Source organism: Electrona antarctica (assembly GCF_951216825.1).
Source record: "Electrona antarctica genome assembly, chromosome: 1".
Classification (NCBI taxonomy): Eukaryota; Metazoa; Chordata; class Actinopteri; order Myctophiformes; family Myctophidae; genus Electrona; species Electrona antarctica.
In genome coordinates, this window is record NC_136806.1 from 10,195,668 (window position 1) to 10,222,079 (window position 26,412).

The 26,412-nt window shown below is 44.3% G+C and overlaps 1 protein-coding gene across 1 annotated transcript in view; it reads left to right on the plus strand.

Moving 5' to 3' along the window:
• Positions 1-825: 825 nt before the first annotated feature.
• The window catches only part of carmil3 (capping protein regulator and myosin 1 linker 3), a 173,379-nt gene continuing 147,792 nt past the window's right edge, over positions 826-26,412 (plus strand). The window contains exons 1-2 of the mRNA XM_079488499.1: positions 826-1,100; positions 9,476-9,570. Coding sequence (XP_079344625.1) covers positions 1,040-1,100; positions 9,476-9,570 — 156 coding nt within the window. The 5' untranslated portion in view covers positions 826-1,039. The remainder of the gene's footprint in view (positions 1,101-9,475; positions 9,571-26,412) is intronic.

The following is a 26,412-nucleotide window of genomic DNA, read 5'->3' on the forward strand; positions in this document are numbered from 1 at the left end:
TTTCATTAATATATATTGTTTTTTTTATACATAAACAATTTGCTTCTGGTTATTGATTAATTGGAAATTAATTTTGATATAGCCAAGTCATTTGTGTAATCTTAATGTTGAAGGTATTGACTAGATTTGATTCAATGTAGAATAGAATACCTAATAACTCTCTCTCTCTCGCACGCACGCACGCACGCACGCACGCACGCACGCACGCACGCACGCACGCACGCACACACACACACACACACACACACACACACACACACACACACACACACACACACACACACACACACACACACACACACACACACACACACACACACACACACACACACATTGCCCCCTTGGGGCACTTCAAAAAATGTTGACAAATCTTCTCTTATTATGATCGTCCCTGCTGGCACAGGCCAAATACATGTCATGTCCATTTGGGAGTCCTGGTCATGGACATGTTTGAGAACCCCTGACTGGACTACTTTCAATGACAATAATAAAGCTGCAAGGCATCACATTTAAAATAAAATCTGAAATCGCATCACTGTCTCTGTGTGTGTGTGTCCCTCTCTCTACCCTCCCTCTATCTCTTTCTCACCCCTCTCTCTCTCTCTCTCTCTCTCCCCCTCCCTCTCTCTCCCCCCTCTCTCTCTACCCTCCCTCTATCTCTCCCCCTCCCTCTCTATCCCTCCCCCCTCTCTCTCTACCCTCCCTCTATCTCTTTCTCCCCCCTTCTCTCTCTCCCCCACTCTCTCTCTTCCCCTCCCTCTCTCTCTCTATCCCTCCCCCCCTCTCTCTCTCTACCCTCCCTCTCTCTCCCCGGGATCCGGGATCCCCCCCTCCTCTCTCTCTCCTCTCACAGGAGAGGGAGATGTTTCTGGGGCGCTACCACGGGTTGCCAATGCGCACGCACAGTCGCACACTAGCCTAGCTGCTGCACTTTGATTATTGTAGCGCACGGTGGAGGAGACACTGGAGAGGAGAGGAGAGAGAGAAGGAAGGGGGGCGACGGCACGGCAGAGAGAGAGAGAGAACCACCTACACCACCATGGCCTCTAAAGACAGCACCGTCGCCGCGGGTTTCATTAACGTCAGCCGCGAAATCACAGGTGAGCTCATTTATCCACTTTTACTGTAGTGTAACTGTCGTCGTTCACTGCACGCCAGTCTGCGAAGCGAGCAGATATAATATAACACCACGGGACAAGTTGTCCCTCGAGAATGAATGAATTAATCAATGGACACACAACAGGCAGCATGAACAAAAATACTGTCCAAACATAGGCGTTACTTTACTGTGTGTAGCCTTAATTAGTTTAAAACAAGTTGCATGTGTGTCTGTGTGTGTGTTTGATTATCCGAGATTGATTGATGATCGAGTTATCGCCGCAGGAAAGCAGAAGATAATGTCTCACACTGGGCCAAGTCTGTCTATTTAATGACTGTAGACCGACCCCCCCCCCCCACACACACACACACACACACACACACACACACACACACGCACACACACTGCGTGGTGGTGAAGATGAAGATATTAATCCTATCGATCCGAAGCATAGCCTGCCCTATTCACTTGGAAATTGCCTCGATCGGCTCCCCTGGCAGCTTTGTTGTAATGCACAAATTGTTGTGTTGCGCAGCCAGCAGGCAGGGGTCATAATTGATGCGAAAGAGTTGTTCTTTTAATGCTCGCTGTGAGTGCGCGTGTGTGTGTGCTGCTGACTTGACTGTGTTTGGATGCACTCGTGCGTGCGTGATGTGATCCCTTTGATGTTGTTGTATATTGGCCTCTTTTTCCCTCTCTTCTATCTTTGTATGTTTGCGTGTGCGCCCGACTGCGTGCGTGGGAAGTATTGTGTGAATTTGAGAGCTTTGTGTTGTTGCTGTTTTTTTTGTTTTTTTTGACTTCACATATTGACCCTATCTTACCTCAAAAAGAGATGGCCACGCACACATAACAGCCCTGTGTGGGCATAGTTACCCCCAAGGCAAGCACACAGCCCCCAAACACGCACATAGTGCAGCAGGATAAGTATAATGGCACCCAAAGCTGAAAAGTAGCTCTGCATGGCATTAGAGCTATGGATCAGAGCTAGTATATGTCTCATATTCCTTTCCTGGGAGAAAGTAACTAATTTAGGGTAACCAGATCCAGCGGCTGTGGCTCAGGAGGTAGAGCAGGTCGTCCAATGATCCCTGGGTCAGCGGTTCGAATCCCGGCTCCTCCTGTCCACATGTCGAAGTGTCCTTGGGCAAGACACTGAACCCTACATTGCCTCCAATGAGTCGGTCGGTGTGAGCTCGCCACCATTGGTGTGGGAAGTGAGGACGCTGGCGTCGACTGTATGAATGAATGAATGAACCATTGTAAAGCGCTTTGAGCACTTGGAAAAGCGCTATAAAAATGCAATTCATTATTATTATTATTATTATTATTATTATTATTCTGGTGTCTCACATTTTGTTTTAAAATGATAATTTTGGTCATGGGTGGTATTGTTTGCCGACTTGGTACTGTAGCCCTAGGCCGATAACCGATATTTCTCTCGTTATTTTAACAACACATCTTGTAGGAAAAGAGACGATGAGAGAGCTTTACAACAGAAAGCCAACTATTAGGGGACTAACTAGAACTAGAATGTCTGTGATCATTCATATACTTCGTACATTTTCATGTATCACAGGCATAGAACTTTTCCTACTGTTCCTGGTTGAATTGAATTATGTGCGGCCTAAATGTGATAAATGCTCCGTTTGTACTCGCCCATTAAATAATTCCAAAGACTTGGAGTGAAATATTGTCCTCTAGTTTCATATCCATGTGAAAGTTCTGGCACAAAACGTGTATTTAGTCAATTATCTCCACTTTTTCAAGAGATGCACACGGACGTCTTTCTCTCCGGGCGAGGGGCCCAGAATGATCGTTGGACTGATTTTACCAATACTTCCTGTTGTTTCCCGCAGACGTCATCACCAGTTGATCAGGGAAACACAAAAGTTTGGGTCACACAATTGGCAAGTGGTGTGATTAATTACCCAGCACCTATCGCAAGGCACCTGCCAATTGTAAGTCCCAAACATTTGTGCTTCCCTGGTCAATTCGTGATGGTGATCAGAGGAAGTTTTGATAAATGAAGTCCAGCTGTCATTCCGGGCCCCTTTGCCCGGAGAGAATGCCGTCCGTGTGCATCCCGTGAAAATGTGGAGATAATTGACTAAATACACGTTTTGTGCCAGAACTTTCACATGGATATGAAACTAGAGGACCATATTTCACTCCACGTCTTTGGGATTATTTAATGGGTGAGTACAAACGGAGCATTTATCACATTTAATGCCGCCATGTTGCGCCCAAACAGAAATGAACCAGGGTGTTCTATGGCTCTGTATGTGAAATACTTTGCTATGTATGTAACAACAGAGACATTCTAGGGCTAGGGACTAACTAACTAAATATAGGGCATTTGAACACTGATGCCTGGCCTGCCAGTCACAATGTGGGACAGGGGCTCAATTTGTGGGACGCTTATAAAGTCTTAGAAATTAGGGACTGTCCCATGCATTTACTTACTTTAAGTACAATTTTTCAGATACTTTACTGAAGTATTTCAAAATGTCAATAGTTTTCAATAGTTTAATAGTTTACAATAGTTTATGAAGTTTACAATAGTTTATGAAGTTTACTTCTACTTCACTACATCTCAGACTTTTACTCCACTACAATTATTTAAAAATGTTAGTTACTATACTTACTTTTTATTATTATTGTATTATTATTAATGCAAAACATACATTAACCACTCCAGCCCTATTTCAGCCATTTGAAAATGGCCTATGTACGAGCTCGATGCGGCACATTGTGAGCTTGTAGATCGATCTGCTATTTTCAAAAGATTTTTATACATTTGAAATTTTGAATTTTGAATTCCGAATTTATTTCTACATCCGTAAGTAGAGAATAATGGGTACTTTTTCCACCACCGCACACCTACGTATCACCTCAGAAATACCTTCACGAGAAAAGGAGGGGGGGATATTTTTAGTTTTCACATATTTTCCTCCATACAGTCATTTTAATGGTACTGTATATACTGAATTGAATTTTGTTAATCTATTCTCCAGGTTTCTATTCATGGGTAGACGGTTCAAATCAATACAAGCTTTAAAGTGCATTAACCCATTTAGACCTGGGAACGATTCTACAAATGTCTTCTAAATCCTGACAGTTTTCTGAAAAACCCATGTTTCTACAGTATGTATCAGTGGTTCTCAAGCATTTTCATGTCAAGGACCCCCAAGTTTACATGTAATTGGCCGCCAACCCCCATCTGAAAATATGTTGTTCCAGGGACACCCTAGAAGCAAAGATTTGAGTTAAAAACGTTCGCTCTGAAATAATATATAAAGATTCTTTTGCCACATTTTCACGATTTTTCAAAAATAGCAGACCTACAAGCTCGTAGAGCTTGAGCTTGTAGATCTGCTATTTTTCAATAGCTAAATTATAACATAATGTTAAACACCAAAAGGGGTTCCTGCCTAAAATGGGTTAAAACACAGTGGTAATTTCACTTTGACAATGTGTTGGATTACCTACAGCAGTGGCTTTCAACCTTTTTCATGTCAAGGCCCAATATTTATATTCAGCATTTTTGAGCCACGGACCACCATTTGTATCCTCTCAGACGTCAGACCCAAACTAAAGCATATTTTGATATCAAACGTTGAATAGAGGACGGGAGTGCTGCCGTGGTCCTTTGTTTGTTGAACTGAATACAGGTGCTCGTTGGCGAGGTTAAATCATAACATTAAAGAAGAGGATCCAAGGCACTCTGTTCCAGTGAGGTGAAACAAGCCTTTATTGTAAGTTCTTTCTTTTTTTAATGTTTTTTTTTTGTGGCTTTCGCCTTTATTTTATATATTTTATGGAGGGACAGACAGTAGGCTGACAGGAAATGGGGAGAGAGATGGGGGGAAGACATGATGCAGTGAAGGCCGTCAGGATCGTGAGTCGAACCCGCGGCACACTGCCAGACTGGATTACCAGCCAAGGTGCCTGAACCACTGAGCCATGGCCCAGGCGCCTTTATTGTAAGTTAAGGGATGGCAAAGATCATTACACAAAAAGGGAGGTCCTCCCTTTTTTGCCTTGGATCCTCTTCTTTATTTTCACATTTTGATATCGTTGGATTTGGTCCCCAATTCCATGGTTTATTGATGTGGCACTGCAGGTACCATAGGAGAGATAACAGGCACATTTGTTGATCAAAATAACAATTCTTCTACATTCTCTAATTGTAGAGAATGTAGACTTCTTGTAAATTAAAGGACCTATAACATAAAATTCAACTTTTTCTATTTCTTTTGTGTTTTTGGGGCTCCCATATGTGTTTTCTATCCCCACAAATAACCAATTTTGAACAATCAGGCTTTCATATCATATGGGTGCTTTAATGGAAATTGCTCTCAGGAACAGCTCGACTGATTTTGGCCTCATCGTGATGTCATCAATGTCACCATACTTTGTATAATTCCACCTCTTCTTCAGTCTTCAGTTCCAAATTTGCATTTCCACTTTGTTTACAATGTCCGCCATTGTTGATTTTCCAAGCTGGCATGGAATGGAAACAAGCCTGGTTTTATCTAGCATCAGTATTATAATGACTCAAATATTAAATAATCTGCATATCAGCACCCCCGCCACCTCAGGACATTGTGGTACTGCAGCTAAAACTGCTTTCAAAGTCCAGAAAGAAAAGACAAGGACTGGTTATATCAGAGTGGTGATTGAGGCTCAAACATTAGAATTAAGTTTGAGGGACATAGACAATATGATATTAAATATTAAAAACAGTTTTAAAATGCATGTTATTTGCGCTTTAAGTTAAGCAGATGTTTAAAAATAAGCAAACTCTTTGAGAGTGTACGGGTCCATTTGGTTTCATTTTACGCTCTCAAGAGTTATCTATAAGGGTCCATTTGGTTACCAACTTTCCATCATTTAGCTATGGACCACCTGGAACCCCCTCAAGGACCACTGGTGGTCCCCGGACCACTGACCTACAGTATATACAGTAGTAATGTTCAGGTTTCATATCTTTAACCCATTTTGACCTGAGATCAGATTCTAAAAATGTCTTCTACATCCTGACAGTTTTCTGAAAAAGCTATGTGTCTATGTCATCGTTCTTCGATTTTTCAAAAATAGCAGACCTACAAGCTCGTAGTGCGCCACTCAGTGGCGCGCTATGAGCTTGTAGATCTGCTATTTTTCAATAGCTAAAGCATAACATAATGCTAACACCAAAAGGGGTTCCCGCCCAAAATGGGTTAATAGGGGTGGCTCAGGGGTAGAGTGGCCAGATGGTAACCAGTTCGAACTCCGCGGGCTCCCCCAGAGTTGGTGTCGAAGTGTCCTTGAGCAAGACTCTGAACCCCTAATTGCTCCTGTTGTTCTGGTTGGTGCCTTGCATGGTTTCCGCCGCCATCGGTGTATACATTGTGCACAATGCACAATGTATGTAAAGCGCCTTGGATAAAGGCGCTATATAAATGCACCATTGATTTATTAGGGATGCTCCGATCAGGTTTTTTTTGGGACCAATAACGATCACTGATGATTTTTCTCATGATCGGCCAATACCGTGAAAAATGATTATATGTATGTCAAAACCACGTCAAAACTGTTCCTGTGTTTGGGGAGGAAGGGGAGAATGTTTTGGCCTGTCACAAAAATGCAGCATGATGTTCTACTATATATCTGATTGACATTTATACCACTTAAATGGTGTAAAAGATCAGTTTCTCCAGATAGGGTAAAATGACGATCACAGATCGGGTAAATGCAGATTACCGATCAGAGTGAATATTGGCCGATCACCGATCGCTGGCCGATCATCGGAGCATCTCTACCATTTATACCCTACTGAAATGAACTGAATCCAAAGGCTTCCTCCAACCTCAAGCTACAGGATGCTCCTACTAGTTAGGAATAGGATAGATGTGTAAATGCAGAGCTCAAATTACATGTACATATACAGTTGAACTGTAGCAAAATACCCCAGCAGCAGCTAAAGGGAATACGTTTCTGTTTGTTAAGTAATAAGGACAGAGGACAGCGCAATGGGCTTAACCTTGGCTTTGGCTTGCCTTCTCTGCATGTTTGTTAGTGTAAATTTAACCTCAGTCAGCAACCTCTGTTTTTTTTTTTTTACGCCTCTCTCCTTCATGCTCTCTCTCTCTCTCTCTCTCTCTCTCTCTCTCTCTCTCTCTCTCTTACGTGCATATGTACAGAGGTAGTCTCTTGCTCTCTCTTTGTGTCTCCTCCCTATATTTCCCTAATACACTTTCCCTTTGTACCATCTGTCCACTCTCTCTCTCTCTCTCTCTCTCTCCCCCTTGTCCTTGTCTCTGTCTCTTGCCCTGTCGTGTAGCGGGGGTCCAGGCCGTGAATGGACTGCAGAGTGTTGTTAAAGCGTTTAAGCGATTGGGTCTTATGCGGCTTAATGTCGATAACTCTGTTTGTCTTGAGCTGATCCCCAACTTCGACGTGTCAACCGTCTTCATCTCACGCTGCCCGATGGGGTGTGATGTGAGATTATCGGATGTGGGAGACTGAAGCCAATCCGATCGCCATAGACAAACACAAAAAACACGTTTTAAGGCACTAGGCGCTATCCGAGTGCGTGCCCGCACCAAGCAGTGTACTGGCTGATGCCTCAGCACCGTTTGAGTTGCATACAGAATACCGATAGGATGGGAATCGGTTATAAATCTTCTTCGACAATTGCACATACTTTGAAATGTATGACTGAGTAAATATGGTCCACATTCATAAAGGTTGCTATTCAATGTCTTTTGGTCAAACGTCAACATTGTCGTGCTAAAACAGCAGAGAAAACCTTTGTTAACGTGGCCAGGTCCATTGTGTCGACCTGCTAACGTGCTAAGTAGCTACTACTGTAGATGTCATGTTCTGTCTGATTGAAGTAGCCTAGTCAAACAGTGGCTGATGGATTCACGAAATAATGAAATTAGATGTGACATTTGCAAGGTAAATGAAATGCATAATATGACAACACTAAAGTTTCCCCATTATGCAAGTAAATAGAACACATTTTGCTATACAGTAAATTGTGGGTTAATACATAGGTCTACATTTAAGAGGTTATTTCAGTCGGTGATCGCTCGCGACCGCGTGCACGTGTAAACAACATAGCCCCACTAGTTACAAAATCCACAGCACATCACTGCCTACGCCCAATGCTTTGGAAACCAGTCCTGTCCCGTTCCCAATATGAAGAAATTCCCTAATGTCTTTGCGTTTTGTTCTGTAGTGCAGTTACTTTCTCATTTGTTTCCACCCAATTTTAGCCCCTACGTTGAATTTAGAATGTCACCAGACACGACCGTAGGTAGAGATCTCTGATCTTCTGGCTATGAGAGTCTATACCAGGGGTGCCCAAAAGGTAGATCGCGATCTACCAGTAGATCACAAAGGCTGTGCAGGTAGATCACATGACATGCCCCTAAAGAGTATTTCATTTAAATATATTGAAGAAAAAAAACGATAAAAAAAAAAACATTTCTCCCCCTCTTTCCCATTCCAAGTGCATTTGTCTTATACTGTACAGAATGTAACACAAACTCTACTATTCCGAAGCCCCCTCAGGTACATATTTAAACTATTTTCAGAAATGGTATAATAATTGATTTGGTGGGTAGATCTTGCCGAGCTGGTCATTTTGAAAGTAGCTCTCAAGTCAAAAAGTGTCCCTGGTCTATACGTTCTTCAGTTGCAGAAATGTATAAGGCCCATGTTTTCTATGGCGACCAGGCTGCTAACTTGACTTAATCTGTACTCTACTCAGTCTACTGTGCGACGGTGTCCCACTCTGAAAATAGCAGCTCTACAACCTCACAATGTCAATCCATCACCACTCACTCCCCACAAACAAAGTCTATATCGGGCTTGAAAAGTAGTAGTGGGCGACACGCGACAGCAAAACGAGCGTAATGTCACATATCCTAACATTAATATAAAGTAACAAAAACATTTCATTTGGTGGACTAATGTGGACTGTGGACGTGCCTCTTAGCCATGTGCGTGCGCGTGCAAGCCACAGTGGAGATGTTGCTTTTGGCCTTTTGTGATTCACTCACTGAGCCTGTGTGTGCATGCATGTGTGTCATTATTTATATAGCTAGCTTGCTTCATCTTTATTTGCAGTATGTAGGTTATGTTCGCCAGGTGGATTTATTGTTGTTGCAGAGATGGATGTCAGCAAGCTTGTGTTTGGTGGTTACATTGACAATGCTTCACTTTCTTTCTCTGAGGGTAAAAATAACCCACCTCTTCATCGCTGTGTGTGTGTGCGGCGTGTGCACGCTTGTGTGTGTGTGTGTGTGTGTGCGCGTGCAATGTGCGTGTGTGTGTCTTATGTAAGAGCTGTTTATCCATTCCCTCTGCGCTCCTCCACAGAGAGCATCAGGAGGACCCTGGACAAGCAGGCCATCAAGGTGGTGCGGTCCGTCAAGCAAGACACCAGGAGTGGCAAATCAGAGGACAGGATTCTGGTGAGAAAGCACTTCCTAATGTCATCATTGTCGACATCAACGTTGCGGGGTTCATTTGGTTCCATTAGTAAAATGTCTGTCAGTATAGCCAAGATATACGGGACGAGTTGTCCCTGGAGAATGAACGGGCACAGGCTGTCTATAATATGTTGGCTGTTTTGCGCCAGCATTCGAGCTCAAACTGAGAGCCTACAGTAGGCCTATATCACACATTACCTGCTTGTTTTGTTTTCTCTCTCCCTGGAAATGCTGACAAATAGTTCTCCTTAATAGGAGAACTATTTGTCACTGAATAGTTCTCTTCAGTGAGGAAGGAAAACAGAGTTGGATATTGAATGAAAGTGTTCCTGTTTCTCATGAAATGACTAATGCAGCCTAATTGTAAACAAATTGATGAAGGGGTCTGAGTGCAATCTAGCTGTACATGTAGTATGTCTACACACACACACACACACACACACACACACACACACACACACACACACACACACACACACACACACACACATACATACACACAGAGACACACGCAAGCCACATGCTGCATAAGAAAGAAGTGGAGTGGATACCAGGCCATGCTCTGCTGAGTCCAGCATCAACATTTATTAGATGTGGCAGGATGGCCTTAATGCCACAGGGAAGGGCTTGGTGTGTTTGTGATGTGACTTTGTGTGTGTGTGCGCGCGCACATGGGCGCACACACGTCTGTTTATTTATTTGTGTGTGTGGGGGTGTGTTTGTGCGAGGGTGTGTGGGGCTGTGGGCAGATTGAGTTGTCCAGGCAGCTTGTACGAGTCAAGAGTACCGGTGTTATTGAAACTTTTGTCAATTAGTCAGTCACTTGTCAATGAGTCAGTCATCAGTGTTCAACACACACACACACACACACACACACACACACACACACACACACACACACACACACACACACACACACACACACACACACACACACACACACTGTCACATAGAAGCGTGAAGTCATTGTTTATCATCTTTCGCTCAGTCTGTCGATTCTTGTTCTCCAATGATCTGTAATTTCTCTATTGTTCTGTAATTGTAGCTTTCACCCCCGTCCCCAACATTACACCCCCCCCCCCTATGTTTGTCCGTTCTTTGTTTCCCTCTCGCCCCCCCACTCCCCCCCCCCCCCCACACTCTCCTCCTCATCTGTCCATCTCAATTACTGTCCTCCCTGTCATCACCCCCCTCCCCCCCACCCCCCCAGCACCTCCCTCACGCCTCCCTCTCTCTTCCCGGGGTCTCGCCCCACTTCCCTCCATCTTTACTCAAACCCGTAAAAAGGGTATCGAGCCGCTTCTTTCTATCAAATGCAATTCAATTAGCTCTCTGCCTTACGAGAGTGCTCTTATTTTTTTTAACCCATTTTGGGCGGGAACCCCTTTTTAGCTATTGAAAAATAGCAGATCTACAAGCTCATAGTGCACCACCGAGTGGCGCGCTATGAACTTGTAGGTCTGCTATTTTTGAAAAATCGAAGAACGACTGACATAGAAACAAAGCTTTTTCAGAAAACTGTCAGGATGTAGAAGACATTTTTAGAATCAGATCTCAGGTCAAAATGGGTTAATGTATGTTTTTATATATATATATATATATATATATATATATATTTTACTAGTGTCCAAATGAGTCTTGGCCGACTGTGTTCAGAATGCCTTTCAGGTGGTGAGTATTATGAGCGCGTTGCCAAGGGCTGCCCTCCTGCAGAGAATGCAATCTCTCTGTCTTAATGGAAGCAAGTTATTTGGACGGATGGAAAGGTGAATAGATGCAGAAGCGTGTGAATGGAGGTGATGGAAATGTTTTCCAGACATTGGAAATTTGTGTGTGTGTGTGTGTGTGTGTGTGTGTGTGTGTGTGTGTGTGTGTGTGTGTGTGTGTGTGTGTGTGTGTGTGTGTGTGTGTGTGTGTGTGTGTGTGTGTGTGTGTGTGTGTGTGTGTGTGTGTGTGTGTGTGTGTGTGTGTGTGTGTGTGTGTGTGTGTGTGTGTGTGTGTGTGTGTGTAACATAGGGATGCTTCTGTACAGTTCGTGTGATCTATCCATTAGAGGCATTGCTGTTCTTGATTATCAGAGTAACTTTACTGTTATGTTTTTAACCCATTCTGGGCGGGAACCACGGTGTTTTAAGCATTATGTTATATTTTAGCTATTGAAAAATAGCAGATCTACAAGCTCATAGCACGGCACCGAGTGCCACGCTATGAGCTTGTAGGTCTGCTATTTGAAAAATGTAACTCAAATCTTTGCTTCTGAGGGGTTCCTGCATATTTTCAGATGGGGGTCGGTGGCCAATTACATATCATTTTTGGGGTCCTTGACATGAAATATTGAGCACCACTGATACAGAAACATAGGTATTTCAGAAAACTGTCTCTGTTTCGACGACAGGGTTGGGTTAAATGATGCCAGCATACTGATAGTTTATGGTCAGCTCCTAATGGGTTGTGCTTTAAAGACCTAGTGAAATGAAAAAAAAAATTCCACACTTTTAGACCATATCCGTGGTCATCATATGGCCATACCTATAACAATGGATGCCAAAAAAGGGTTGTGCGTGGTTGTGCGTGTAGCGGAGCCTGCCGTTTCAGGCTGAAACTTCAAAATAAAATGCCCAAATTAACCATTTCACCCCGTTGTTCTGGCTGTGGTGTCTCTGAACTACTATACATGTGGTTTCTGTTATCTTATTATCTTTAGTCTGTCTCTCTGGCACTCTGTCTGTCTGTCTGTCTGTCTGTCTGTCTGTCTCTTCTCTTTTTCTCTCTTCGTTTCTCTCTCTCTCTCACTGTCTGTCACCATTTGGAGTATGCCGTCTGATGTCTGTGTATGTCGCACGCACGCACGCACGCACGCACGCACGCACGCACGCACGCACGCACGCACGCACGCACGCACGCACGCACGCACGCACGCACGCACGCAGTGACGACCCCCCCCCCCAATCCCCAGACGGACACAAGAAGATCTCAGCGTGACATCTCCACAACACCCAAGGCAACGAGAGGGAGCATCATTGTACACCCCCCTACACACACACACACACACACACACACACACACACCACAGACATGCCCGCTGAAGAAATGCACTTTGACATGCACAAAGGGTATTGTGTGTGTGTGTGTGTGTGTCTCTCTCTCTCTCTCTGTGTGTCTGTGTGTGCACGTGTACGCGCACACACACACACACACACGCACACACATGAACTTGCATACACTTCGATACACACAGCCACACACCAGGGCATTCATTATTAGATCACCCTATTTGAAGATTATAGCCGACTGCAAAACAAAGCATCTTCAAAGAGAGAAAGGCGGGTGGGGAGGGAGGGAGGGGTGTTGAGCAAGGCAGAGGGGGGGAAAAAGTGTGTGTGTGTGTCTGTGTGGGTGAGCATTGGGGAAGGGGAAAGTGTGGGCACCACACCAGAGAGAAACATAACATGCTGGGCACAAACAGTGCCCTATTAGGAACGAGGGAGACGGAAGAAAGAGACAAGTTGTGATGCCCCAATTGCTGCTTTTACTTTTCCCTCAATTATTTCTCCAGATCTGTCGCTTTAACCCATTTTGAGCTGAGAACAGATTCTAATAATGTCTTCTACATCCTGACAGTTTTCGGAAAAAGCTATGTTTTTTGAAAAATCCAAGAACGACTGACATAGAGTCAGTCGTTCTTGGATTTTTCAAAAATAGCAGACCTACAAGCTCATAGCTTGAGCTTGTAGATCTGCTATTTTTCAATAGCTAAAGCATAACGTAATGCTAACACCAAAAGGGGTTCCCGTCCAAAAAGGGCTAGCTCGGCCCCTGTTGGTTCAGTGGGTCCCCGCCTCGCTTTGCCTCCTGATCACAGGACGACGTTGCGCTCTGAGATTGTCACTTGCTGTGCTGACAGAATCTAAACAGCATCTAAACACACTCGGTTGGGCTTCTGTTTCCGCGTTCTACCTTCCCAAGGCCACAGAAATCCCCCTAGAAGAGGGATCAGCGGATTCAAAGTATAAGACGGATCACTCGGGGGACCCGGGGGATTGACGCAATCAATGCCTCATCGGAGGCTTCATTAACACATTCTGGGCGGGAACCCCTTTTGGTGTTTGAAGCATTTATGTCATACTTTAGCTATTGGAAAAATAGCAGATCTACAATTGTAGGTCTGCTATTTTTGGAAAATCGTGAAAATGTGGTGCAAATCTTTGAATATATATTCTTTCAGAGTGAACGTTTTAACCCAAAGCTTTGCTTCTGGGGGGTTCCCTGGAACAACATATTTTCAGATGGGGTCGGCGGCCAATTACATATACTAGCCCTTACCCGTTGTGAGATATTGCCCCCCCCCCCCCCTGTGGCCGTGGGGGGTACTGCGCCCTGGGTGCGTTTTTAATTCACTAATAAATTCATTATTAATCTATAATTTGTTAAATTGAAAAAACCTCCATATTATTATGGTCGATGCCTGTGTGAAAAGTGGGAGTGATTGGTGCAGGCAGTGAGGAGCTACGGCGGTGTTTCTGACACGCATTCAGACACACATTCAGACATTCAGACATTGACTGAATTATAGTATGATGATTTTCTGTGGTCCTCGACATGAAATACTGAGCACCACTGATACATGGGTATTTATTAAATACTGAGCACCACTGATACATAGGTATTTATTAAATACTGAGCACCACTGATATATGGGTATTTATTAAATACTGAGCACCACTGATACATGGGTATTTATTAAATACTGAGCACCACTGATACATAGGTATTTATTAAATACTGAGCACCACTGATACATGGGTATTTATTAAATACTGAGCACCACTGATACATAGGTATTTATTAAATACTGAGCACCACTGATACATGGGTATTTATTAAATACTGAGCACCACTGATACATAGGTATTTATTAAATACTGAGCACCACTGATACATGGGTATTTATTAAATACTGAGCACCACTGATACATAGGTATTTATTAAATACTGAGCACCACTGATACATAGGTATTTATTAAATACTGAGCACCACTGATACATAGGTATTTATTAAATACTGAGCACCACTGATACATAGGTATTTATTAAATACTGAGCACCACTGATACATAGGTATTTATTAAATACTGAGCACCACTGATACATAGGTATTTATTAAATACTGAGCACCACTGATACATGGGTATTTATTAAATACTGAGCACCACTGATACATAGGTATTTATTAAATACTGAGCACCACTGATACATAGGTATTTATTAAATACTGAGCACCACTGATACATAGGTATTTATTAAATACTGAGCACCACTGATACATGGGTATTTATTAAATACTGAGCACCACTGATACATAGGTATTTATTAAATACTGAGCACCACTGATACATAGGTATTTATTAAATACTGAGCACCACTGATACATAGGTATTTATTAAATACTGAGCACCACTGATACATGGGTATTTCAGAAAACTGTCATGATTTAGAAGACAGTTTGTAGAATCGAGCTCAGGTCCAAATGGGCTAATTAGAAAAAGTCTGTGTCCATATGACTGAAATAACATGCTCAGTGGAGCCACTCGGGGCAGATGTGCTCAAAGTAATAATAATAATAATCTCTGGCGATCGGATTCCCATCTCAGCGGGTCTGTCTTTTTCTAGTTGGGTGGTGTTGAGGTGGCCCTCCCTCCCTCTGTCTGAATGAAACACAAATAACCCATTTTGACTTGAGATCAGATTCTAAAAATGTCTTCTACATCCTGACAGTTTTCTGAAAAAGCTATGTTTCTATGTCAGTCGTTCTTCGACGTTCGTAGCAGACCTACAAGCTCGTAGCGCGCCACTCGGTGGCGCGCTATGAGCTTGTAGATCTGCTATTTTTCAATAGCTAAAGCATAACATAATGCTAACACCAAAAGGGGTTCCCGCCTAAAATGGGATAAAGAAGACACAGGGCTGACTGGCCGGCCTTTCAACGTCTATAGGCTGCCAAACTGTCCAATTAATCACAGGTGATAACTGCTGTTTGGGCGCACCACCCCTGGCGCTCTGCCTGCGGCCAGCCACAAACCACACACCCTCCCCGCTGAAGCAATGAGGCTTGCGGATTTGTAAAATTAGCAAGGGAGAGAAGGCAAATGACAATTGTATGCTCGGCGGGCAATATAGAGCAGCTTTATTCAAAGACTATACCGGTATTTACCTTTTCAGTATGCAATATAGAAACCTACATTTTCATTAGTATAGCACAGACTGTAACCATTTACGATTTAGCATATTTTTTGTATTCAATGCTTAACCAATTGGGTTGGGATGAGTCATTTCAAGTAGAGTGATTTTTTTGTTTAGTTTTAGTTTCTTTATGCTTTCAAAGCCATTTATATATGGAATGCTTCACGTTTGCAGCCTGGAAATATTATCAGCAATTATTTTCTTCATTATTTTTTTGACTTTCCTTGAGCAACGCTGTTCTACCCCAAGTGATGTTGAGCTTTGATCTTAATATGTCCAAATACTGTAAACAACGAGTAAAGAATATGTAGCTTCTGTGCTTGTCATTCGAGGAACCGGGAATTAGCGATTCCACTCACTCTTTTTCTATGGTGAAACAAGTCTAAAACTAAAGATTATATATAAAAAATCACACCTGTGTGAACTGAGCGGTGCAACTATACATTTATGGTTATAGTTACTGTACTCTACTGTGCTCTGTACTGTATTGTAGTATACTGTGCGGGGGTCCCCGGAACAGATTCCAGACCCCCAGGAACGCGCCCAGGGTGCCGGCCCTGTTCCGGCAAGCCGCCCTGCGTCCGAAACGACAGTTACCGCGGGGGGGGGGGGGGGGGGGGGGGGAACATACAGACCACGCGCCCAGGACTCGTACTGTAGTGTACTCTACTGGCCACTTTAGGTGTTGCAGCTTTCCGTGCTCAGACATACATACATACATACATACATACATACTATACATACATGCATGCATGCATACATGTATACATACAGACGGACACAGAGACAGACATACATACATGGCTCCGTAATGGAGCAGAGGCACCGCTCAAAAATAATTTGTGGAAAGTGAAATGATGTGTGATGTGTTAATGTTGACAGACGTTCATCCACATGTCACCAGTAGGGGTGCTGTAGATAAAGTACTGAATCCCAGCACTTCAGTTTCAGTTTATTTATTTATTTATGTATAGTGCAGCATCACCCCCAAGGGGTCTCTGTGCACTTCACAGCAAAAATACAACAAAGAGACATCAAAAACACAAACACATAGCAGCAAGAAAACACAGTAAAACATAGTAATATGTGCATAGCTGTAAATCATCAAGGAAAAAGAGAGGAAAAAAAGAGAAATTACAGCACAGTATTTTAAAATCCCAGGCAAGACAAGGTGAACATAACAATGGTTTCAAAGAAACTAGGGGGAACCTAGTGCAGTGTTTTGTGTTGTTTTTGGCAGCAAATTTCTAAAGTTTTCATTTAGTTTTAGTTACATTTTAGTCAGCTGGAATGTTTTAGTGTTTAGTCTAGTTTTAGTCGACTATATCTACCGTTGATGTAGTCGACTAAAATGTATTTTGGCGGGCCTTGATGCTGTCGTAATGGCTGATTTTACACTTGCTGAAAATAGCTGATCTACAAGCTCACAACACAATCTACAAGCTCACAACACGTCGCGCTGCGACGTGTTGTGAGCTTGTAGATCTGCTATTTTCAGCATGCAACCAAGTGTAACATGACGTATACTGGATCTCTGGTCCACTAGTCCCTTCCTAACATTTTAGTCTAGTTTTTATTTGTTGACGAAATTGTCAATATATTCAGTCTTAGTTTTAGTCATCATAGCTTAGTTTCCATTTAGTAGTTTAGTTTTTACTATTTGAAGATCTGGATCCGGGTCCACAACTCCAGTTTATTAAAAAAAATAAAACGGTATGAGTTTTGGTGATGCTCTATATTGTCTGAATCAACTTTGTTTGTGTTTGTTTACATAGTAAAATAGTGACTTTGAGAGCTGTTTCAGCGTATACAATGTAAGTCAATGAGTATATTTTGAATGATCAATTTCTAATCACTGAAGCACTTATTTTTGATTTCTTGTTCACATTTGGAGTTACATCATGGCAAGATAACTATACACAACCCAAACCCACCAAAGTGGTCTTACCTTAACCCATTTTGGGCGAGAACCCCTTTTGGTGTTTCAAACAGTCTGTTATACTTTAGCTATTGAAAAATAGCAGATCTACAAGCTCATAGCGCACCACCGAGTGGCGCGCTATGAACTTGTAGTTCTGCTATTTTAAAAAAATTGTAAAAATGCGGCACAAATCTTTGAATAGGTATATATTCTTTCAGAGGGAACAGTTTTTTTATTTCGACGTCAGGCCTAAATGGGTTAAAGTTCCTCATAGCGCACACATTTCCAATGAGCTCACATGTGCCACACTCATCATGCACGTTGTCAAAAGGGAAACCTTGATCAGCATCAGCGACCCTGCATTCTCAGGGCCTTCTACAACAGCGTGGGAACGGCACTAGCCCTCGGCAGTGCGTAGCCGATGCGAAAACGGATTATTCAGGACATTACATGTTACCACCTCAGCCATAATCTGGTCAGGCAGGTGACACGTACACGTATCAAACGCCCCACAAACGGTGAGGGGCCGAGTTGACAGCCAGGCCATCAGGCTGCTGTACAGCAGGGGTTCTCAACCCGTGGGTCGCGACCCCTCGGGCGGGTCGCCAAATTTTTTTGGGGGGTCCCCAAATGATTATAATTTTTTTGCAACTGAATGGCTGGAAAATGGAAATGAAGAGTTTACATAGGCCTACACATAGTACATGCATGAACTTTTCTTAATGATTATATCTGGTTCCAGTATTCATTTATGATATATTTTCTCTATTATTGAGGTTATTTTTGCAGTCAGTTTGTATTGGTGGTGGGGAGGGGGGGCGTTGAGGGGCGGTGGTCGCGATACATGGCCAAAGCATTTCCGGGGGTCCCTAGCCAAAAACTCTGTACAGTACAGAGACATGCATGCTGCACATAATCCTTACTTACATGCCTTCCCTTGTCTGTGATTCATTCTCTATTCAGGTACACTGACCTGATATGAACAGGTCATCATACATTTCATGTATACCTATATTTGATAATTATGCACAATGAATAAACGGAAGGAACATTTTAACATTTGCACCTCCAGTATATATTTTTTTTAAATGTTTTTTTCTTGTGGCTTTCGCCTTTATTTTATATTTTTTATGGAGGGACAGACAGTAGGCTGACAGGAAATGGGGAGAGAGATGGGGGGGATGACATGCAGTAAAGGCCGTCGGGATCGGGAGTCGAGCCCGCTGCACACTGCCAGACTGGATTACCAGCCAAGGTGCCTGGACCGCTGAGCCACGGCCCAGGCCACCTCCAGTATATTTGACCATGTACAGCAAAGCAAACACCTCGGCTTTGCCACGTTTATGTTACTGCATGATAGTCCTATTTCTCACATCAAATGTTTTCTGGTACGAATAAGAAATAAATAACTAGGAAAAAAAAAAAGTGTATATAATGTATGTGCATGTATTTATGTCTAATCCTAATCCCAACCTGAATCTTTTCCTTGTAAATTTATCTCTATTCTCTAAACCTCTTTTGGGACAATTATCCTCACGTCTATTTAATTCTACTACATGTTGCCCTCACATGAAGTATAGTAATTCAAGCACACACTGTAGTTTCCTGTCTAAATGTTTACACTTCGACAAGGCAGGGGACATCTACTGAATTCCTATAATGCAATTTTTCATTCTGAATGGGAAAAGGGTGCCCTGGCTGCTTTCATCCCAGAATGACACTTATCAAACAGAAGAGAATGCAGAAGTGCACTGGACTGTGAAAGGAAGTCGAGGACAATGCATATGGAAGCAGGCACCCGGATGCACTAGAATTTCAAGTCTGCGCGTCGCACTCTACATTTTCCTCAGCACTTCATTCATTACCATGCTTAAAATGCCGATAACGATCTCGACGGCAACACATTAGGGGCGACGGCGGCGAACATTCAGACCTCGCCCGCCGCACAATTGCCTTTCGCGGAATTGCTCGTGAGAGGTCGACCGTGACTCCCATTTCTATGCAAAGGGGGTCCGGATTTAACATTTGATTATATAAGGCAAAGTGTTTGGCGTCGCAATTATGATTGTTGTAATGATTGTGATTATCGCAGTGCGCATAGGCCCCCTGAACTGGAAGCCTGTGGCAGAGCAGGATGTGATGTAGGGTGACTGCTGACCTTCTCTTTAGTCCCACAGGCGTGAGAGAGAGAGAGAGGGAGAGAGAGAGAGGGTGGGGGGGGGGGGTGATTGTAGGAGGACTGGGAGACGAGAGAGGGTGATGGAGGGGAAGGACAGGAAGGAATGAAACCCATTACATTTCAGAGCCACTGTGACTATGCAGTGAAATCATACCACGGTCTGCGTAGCGCTCGCTCACAACCCTGGGATACTGTTAGCAGGAAAGCGCTCTACTAGTTGATAGCACTGGAGGCGGGCCTAATGGAGCTCTGCCTCAATCTCGTTTCCTTTACGGGGTTTTTCTTCCTCTCTCTCTCTCTGACTCACTCTAAAACTCTCATTGCCTTGCACGGTTGCACCCCTTTACTTCTCTGTTTCCACAGAAGCATTTCTCCCTCCCTGTCATAGGCCTACCTTGCAGGGCGGCTGTGGCTCAGGAGGTAGAGCAGGTCGTCCGATGATCCCTGGGTCGGCGGTTCTAATCCAGGCTCCTCCTGTACAGTCCACATGTGGAAGTGTCCTTTGGCAAGACACTGAACCCCACATTGCCTCCAATGAGTTGGTCGGTGTGGACTTGCCACCATTGGTGTGTGAATGTGGGGACTGTTTGCCGCTTCACCTCCAAATGTATGTATGAATCTAAAGCGCTTTGAGCACTTGGAAAAGCACTATAAAAATGCAATTCATTATTATTACTTTCGGTGTGTGTAGGCAGGCATAATTTGGGTGTAAACGCTAGCGTTCTGAAAAACCTGTTGAACGTGAGGGATGTGTTGAATCATGTAATTCAGTCCTGTACAATTTCAGATGGATTTTGATTGGCTGTCAGTGTATCTGTTCAGTGTAGCAACAGTGAAAATAGCACGTGATAGGCCAACAGTGCTCTTGTTTTACATTCCACAGAATTTACACAAGACACTTACTTTCCCATAACTTACAATTTAGGCATTTAGCAGACGCTCTTAATCCAGAGCGATTTACATTAAGCAAGAACAAAAAGCATGGGAATACATCACATATATAAAAAGCATTTATCAAGAAACATGCGTAAGCTAAGAACGTAACTTGAAAAAGTGCTCTTATTCTTATATCGACGTCCACCGGCCGGAACTCAAGGGTTTACGTTTGTCTGACTTGACGCGTGCTAAGCTTTGACAGTTCAATAAACAAACGTCAGTCGGTACTGTAGGCTACTGCATGGCACGGCTGTTTTGAATCCGACATAAGGAAGGCTTTAGACGCTGCTGGCTGCATTCTTGTATTTCCACACGTCGGTTAGGGACTAGACTAGGGAACCGCAGCACGAGCAACAAAGGTCTGCGGGTGTTGTCTTTGATATATGGCGGGTGGGATGCATGCGTGCAGCCGTGCTCATCTCACGCACACTGCTCGCAGTAGAGTTAAATAGTCACTCCATGTTCTTTCTACTGGGAAAGAAAGAAGGCTTGAATGATCTGAAATTCTTTGTGAGCCAGTCGTTTCTCCAGGGCTCACGATAGTAGGCAGACACTGCACGTTGAGTGTGTGCGTGTGGCACGTGTGTGTCTGTGTGTGTGTGTGTGTGTGGGAGTGAGAGGGGTTGGGCGGGAGCGTTCTGACCACGTTCAGGTGTTTAGACGCATCTGGGGGGCAGCGGTGGCCTAAGGGTTAGAGGGGGCGCTCCTCTAACCTTTGTTGCCGAAAGGTTGCCGGTTCGATTCCCCAGACGGGCAGGAAAAATCTGGGTGGGGAAGTGATTGTCATCATTCACCCAACACCGCTGAAGTGCCCTTGAGCAAGGCACTGAACCCCCAACTGCTCCCCCTGGAGCTGCTTAGTGGCCAACAGTATGAGGGGTAATCCAGACGAGGACGATTTCGGTGTTTCTCGGGCAAGTAATTAGACGATCTGCCCTTTTTGTCACACGGAGACGGCGTTTTGGGGGACTTTAACGGGTAATTTTGAAACTACCTTCCAGAGTGGGAAAGTTTGGAGACGCGACTTTCACGTCTCCGTGTGTACAGCGAATGCCGCCTAATTTGCGGAAACGGTGATGTCATAGTCCCCTCGCCCCCTCCAAACTAACCAGTGTTAATGGTTTATTTCACCATAACCACTTGCATATAAGTATCACAGCTATTTTATAGTTGCACATAATGTCTATAAATCTCTTCTCCAAAAATAGCCGATCTGCAGCCCGCACGCACGCAAACAGTTGCTGAGATTGAGCAGGCATGCACGAGAGAGGAGTTGTGTGTGAGGAGCTGATCACAGATAGAGGGAAAGTGTTATATTTGGCCTATTATTTATGCTATATATTATTGACCGCGTCTGTGTCAGACGCAGTCACAGAGAGAGAGAGAGAGAGTTGCTGCGTGTTAAAAAATAGAAGGGGTGCGCTCGCTCTCTCTCTCTCTCTCACACTCTCTCTCTCTCTCTCTCTCTCTCTCTCTCACACTTACTTTGTGCTTGCTGCTGTTTTCAGAAGAATTAATCCAAGGTTTGTCATATATTATGGTTCAGTAGGCATACACTTTAGCTGGTCAGTCAGTGTGTGCAGACTCAGAGAGAGAAGCAGCACTGCTCTGCTCATTAAATTGATATGACGCATATGCGCATATGATCAAGATAATTAGTTATTTGGCAACACCTGTGTGAAATACCAACGCTTTCATATAGCCTACTTTTAGAATAAGCTTTTTCTTTTTTTTTGTGGCCATCTACAGGCCAGCCATGTGTACTGCATCTTTATCTTGAAAACGAAGCAGTTTACCGGTCTCGAGTGGACGTCGTACATAATTAACATAACCGCAATGTAGACGCAGTAAAGTTTTATATCGTTCACAAACTTAGGCGGGGAACAGCCCGCGACGTCCTCGTGTACCCGGCCCCTAAGACTGTGGTTTTGCCTGGTCGGGCAACCCAGAAGCGAACTCAACTCTACATGCCCGGGCCGATGGTTTTATTTACCTGCCACGGGTTGTCAGGCAATTAATCTATTTTATTTTGCCTTTATTTAACCACGCAACTGCGGCCTGGAAAATATCACAGTGTCATTTTCCAGTCATGGAAACTCCAAAATGTTCATTTTTCAGGAAATGAAGAGAACCTTATATTTTTTAAACGCAATACTGCCCCATCAAAATTGGTGTTGTGACTGACATTACTTGCATGAGAAGGAGAGAGGTGGTGGAGTTAGTTGCTTTAGCAGGCAGGCAGTTTGAGGGTCCAATGGAGTTAAGAGGTTTTGTCCAATGCGTTTTGTACTACTTTCCATTGGTTAAATATTAATATCAGTGTTGGTTTCATCTCTCCTTCTCCCTCCATCACTACGTCTCTTCTCCGACGTGTTCTCACAACGCACGCACTCTCTCTGTCTCCCTCCTTTTTTGCAAGGAGCGTTAGCAGTCTCTTTCGTTCATTGCAGCAGCTGGTCGTTTGATGAGGGAATCTGGAACAAGGCGTGATTTTTAAGCCCTGATTTTCTTTTTTTACTCCGATTTGGCTTCTCCTCTCTCTCTCTCTCTCTCTCTCTCTCTCTCTCTCTCTCTCTAAAACCTACTTTTAAAAGCAGGACCCGAGGCAGCTAAGCATTCAAGCTCACGCACGCACGCACGCACGCGCACACACACGCGCACACACACGCACACACACGCACACACACACTCTGTCATCAGGTTGAATCAAGGCAGTTCAATCAAGGGTTGTGTGTGTTCTTGCTGGGTGACTGACATTACAGACTGTGTGTGTGTGCACGTGTGTGTGTGTGTGTGTGCACGCGTGTGTGTGAGTATGCACATGTGTGAGAAAAAGTGACAAAAAGTGACAGTGACAGGAAGACAGACCGACAGCACAGCTGCCCCTGGTCGCGTGTGTGCATGCAGCCTCCATCTCTCCATGAGAGATGGAGGTTGTAGTGTCATGGAGTTTGGGTATTTGACATTCCAAAGCTCACAATACACAACTACCATACGACAGGGATGGTGTGGCTGTGCAGAAGTGCGGTGGACTTATGCAAATATGTTTATCTGTGTGTGTGTGAGTGTGTGTGTGTGTGTGTTCTAAAATACCCTCATGTCTGAGCCAGAGATGGCACGGGTGGCCAGGTCTGGCACTGATCCCCCCCCGACCGCACGTGCACACACGCGCGCATGAACGCACGCACGCACACACGCGCGCACGAACGCACGCACGCACGCGCAATCTAGGAACACACTTTGATTCTTGCCATCTCGTTGAAGTGCAAGATCCAGCGCTCGACAGCTTATGATTAATATAAGCCCCCCGCCTTGTGCTGTGTCTCTGTGGTGCACACTTACAGTATATACTTACAGTATATACGGACTCGCACACATGAGTCATACACATTGCATATATGCTCCCTAGTACGCACGCGCACGCACACACACACACACACACACTGCCCTCACAATCTGGCTCTTTGAACTTGTGCCTCTGACGTTGTGCCACCATGGCTAAGGCACCCCACACCTCCCCCCTCATCACCCTGATCTCCTATCGTCCACACACACACGCACGCACGCACGCACACATGCACACACGCAAACGCACACTCTTTGTCTGTTCATTTGCTACCGCTTCATCTCCCATTCGGATAGGGAAGCCACCAGCGTGAGGGCGACCGGCCGGGTCGTAGAGTCCACTATCTCATCTCGGAGGATAATCTTTCTTCTTCTGTCAGTCACCAGCCGATCCGTCTTGACGGGGGGAGACGTCTCATCCGTCTCCTCCTCCTGGGATGGAGTCACCTCTGTGACTGATCCCACCCCCCGATGACAGGGCCGTCTCCTTTGTGACTGATCCCACCCCCCCTGATGAAAGAGGGGCCCAGAAAGAGCCTTCTCAGAGAGAGATAGCAAATCTGACTGCTCTTTATTAAAAGTTTGGCAGGTGGTATTGGGTGCCAGAGCTTTTGCGTCACTCACCATTCTGGGGGGGGGGATCATTTGCCAAAAATAGCAGAGGCTGTTTTTGGCAAAGAGATTTGGTGTGTAGACGGAAACAAAGGCAGTCCTAGTACGTTTGTAAGTCAAGTCTGTTTCACTAAGACTTAAGGGTTATGAAATCAGGCCAGTTGATTTGCAGATGTTGTGCTTCAAGTTAACTACAGTCTTTGTATTGAGTACCAGATTTCTGAGAGATGTCTCGCTATTAGGGCGATTGTGACTCAGGAGGTAGAGCAGGTCGTCCAATGATCCATGGGTCGGCGGTTCGAATCCCGGCTCCTCCTGTCTACATGTCGAAGTGTCCTTGGGCAAGACACTGAACCCCAAATTGCTCCCGATGTGCTGGTTGGTACCTTGCATGGCTTCCGCCGAAATCGGTGTATGAATGTGTGTGTGAATGGGTGAATGTAATGCACAATGTAATGCACAGCCTTGGATAAAGGCGCTATATGAATGCACCATTTACCATTTACCGTTTATTAGAAAGAGAGGACTCCGGCTTTCCTTCTTTTAATGTGAAGTCTATAGATGTGTTGCTTTTTTCTTCCCGGAAAAGAGAGCAACAACATGCACATCCCCAAGCCCGGTCTGGGCACGTGCCACTGCTAAGTGATCAACGGTATACAGAAAAGAAACAGGAAAACGCTTGAGGGCTCCAAGGCGACAGATGCTTTATTTGCACGTGACGTTTTGAGCACAAGGCTCCTCTTCTTCAGACTAGCTTCAATTATCTCACCTCTTTCTCTGTGTTCATTTTACCATGCTTGTACGACTCAGTCTCAAGCATGGCTTTCACCAAAAATAACCATCAGGAGTGTTGATTTGTCCTCCGATGATGTCTTCATGTCAGACTGTAAAATGATCAGTGAATTAACCCATTTTGACCTGAGATCAGATTCTAAAATGGTCTTCTACATCCTGACAGTTTTCTGAAAAAGCTATTTTTCTATGTCAGTGGTTCTTCGATTTGTCAAAAATAGCAGACCTACAAGCTCGTAGCGCGCCACTCGTGGCGCGCTATGAGCTTGTAGGTCTGCTATTTTTGAGTGGTGCAAACCACTCCAACAACTGGCTTTGTTAGTACCCGTGTGTGTTTGTGCCTGTACGGGTGAGCATGGTTGCTATGGTTAGTATGTGACGTCACTGGGATGTGTGAGTACTTATGACACGGATGCTTTCCTGGTTCTAATGTACAGTAACTATAACAATAAATGTGTAGTTGCACCACTCAGTTCACACGGGTGTGATTTTTCAATAGCTATAGCATAACATAATGCTAACACCAAAAAGGGGTTCCCGCCCAAAATGGGTTAAGGCCCACGTGACGCGACCTTGCTCGGCTTTGTTCAGAGATCAAATATACGCACGTCAGACAGACCTGTCCTGCATTATTGATGTGTCTGTCTGTCGTTTACGTGACGACCCCCCCCCCCCCCCCCCCCCCCCCGCTGTGACTGCACAGCGTTTTCCGGTTGTCTTCCCATCTCCGTGTTATTTTTCTCACTTGCTATCATTAATTCATTATTCATTCTCTCTCTCTCTCTCTCTCTCTCTCTCT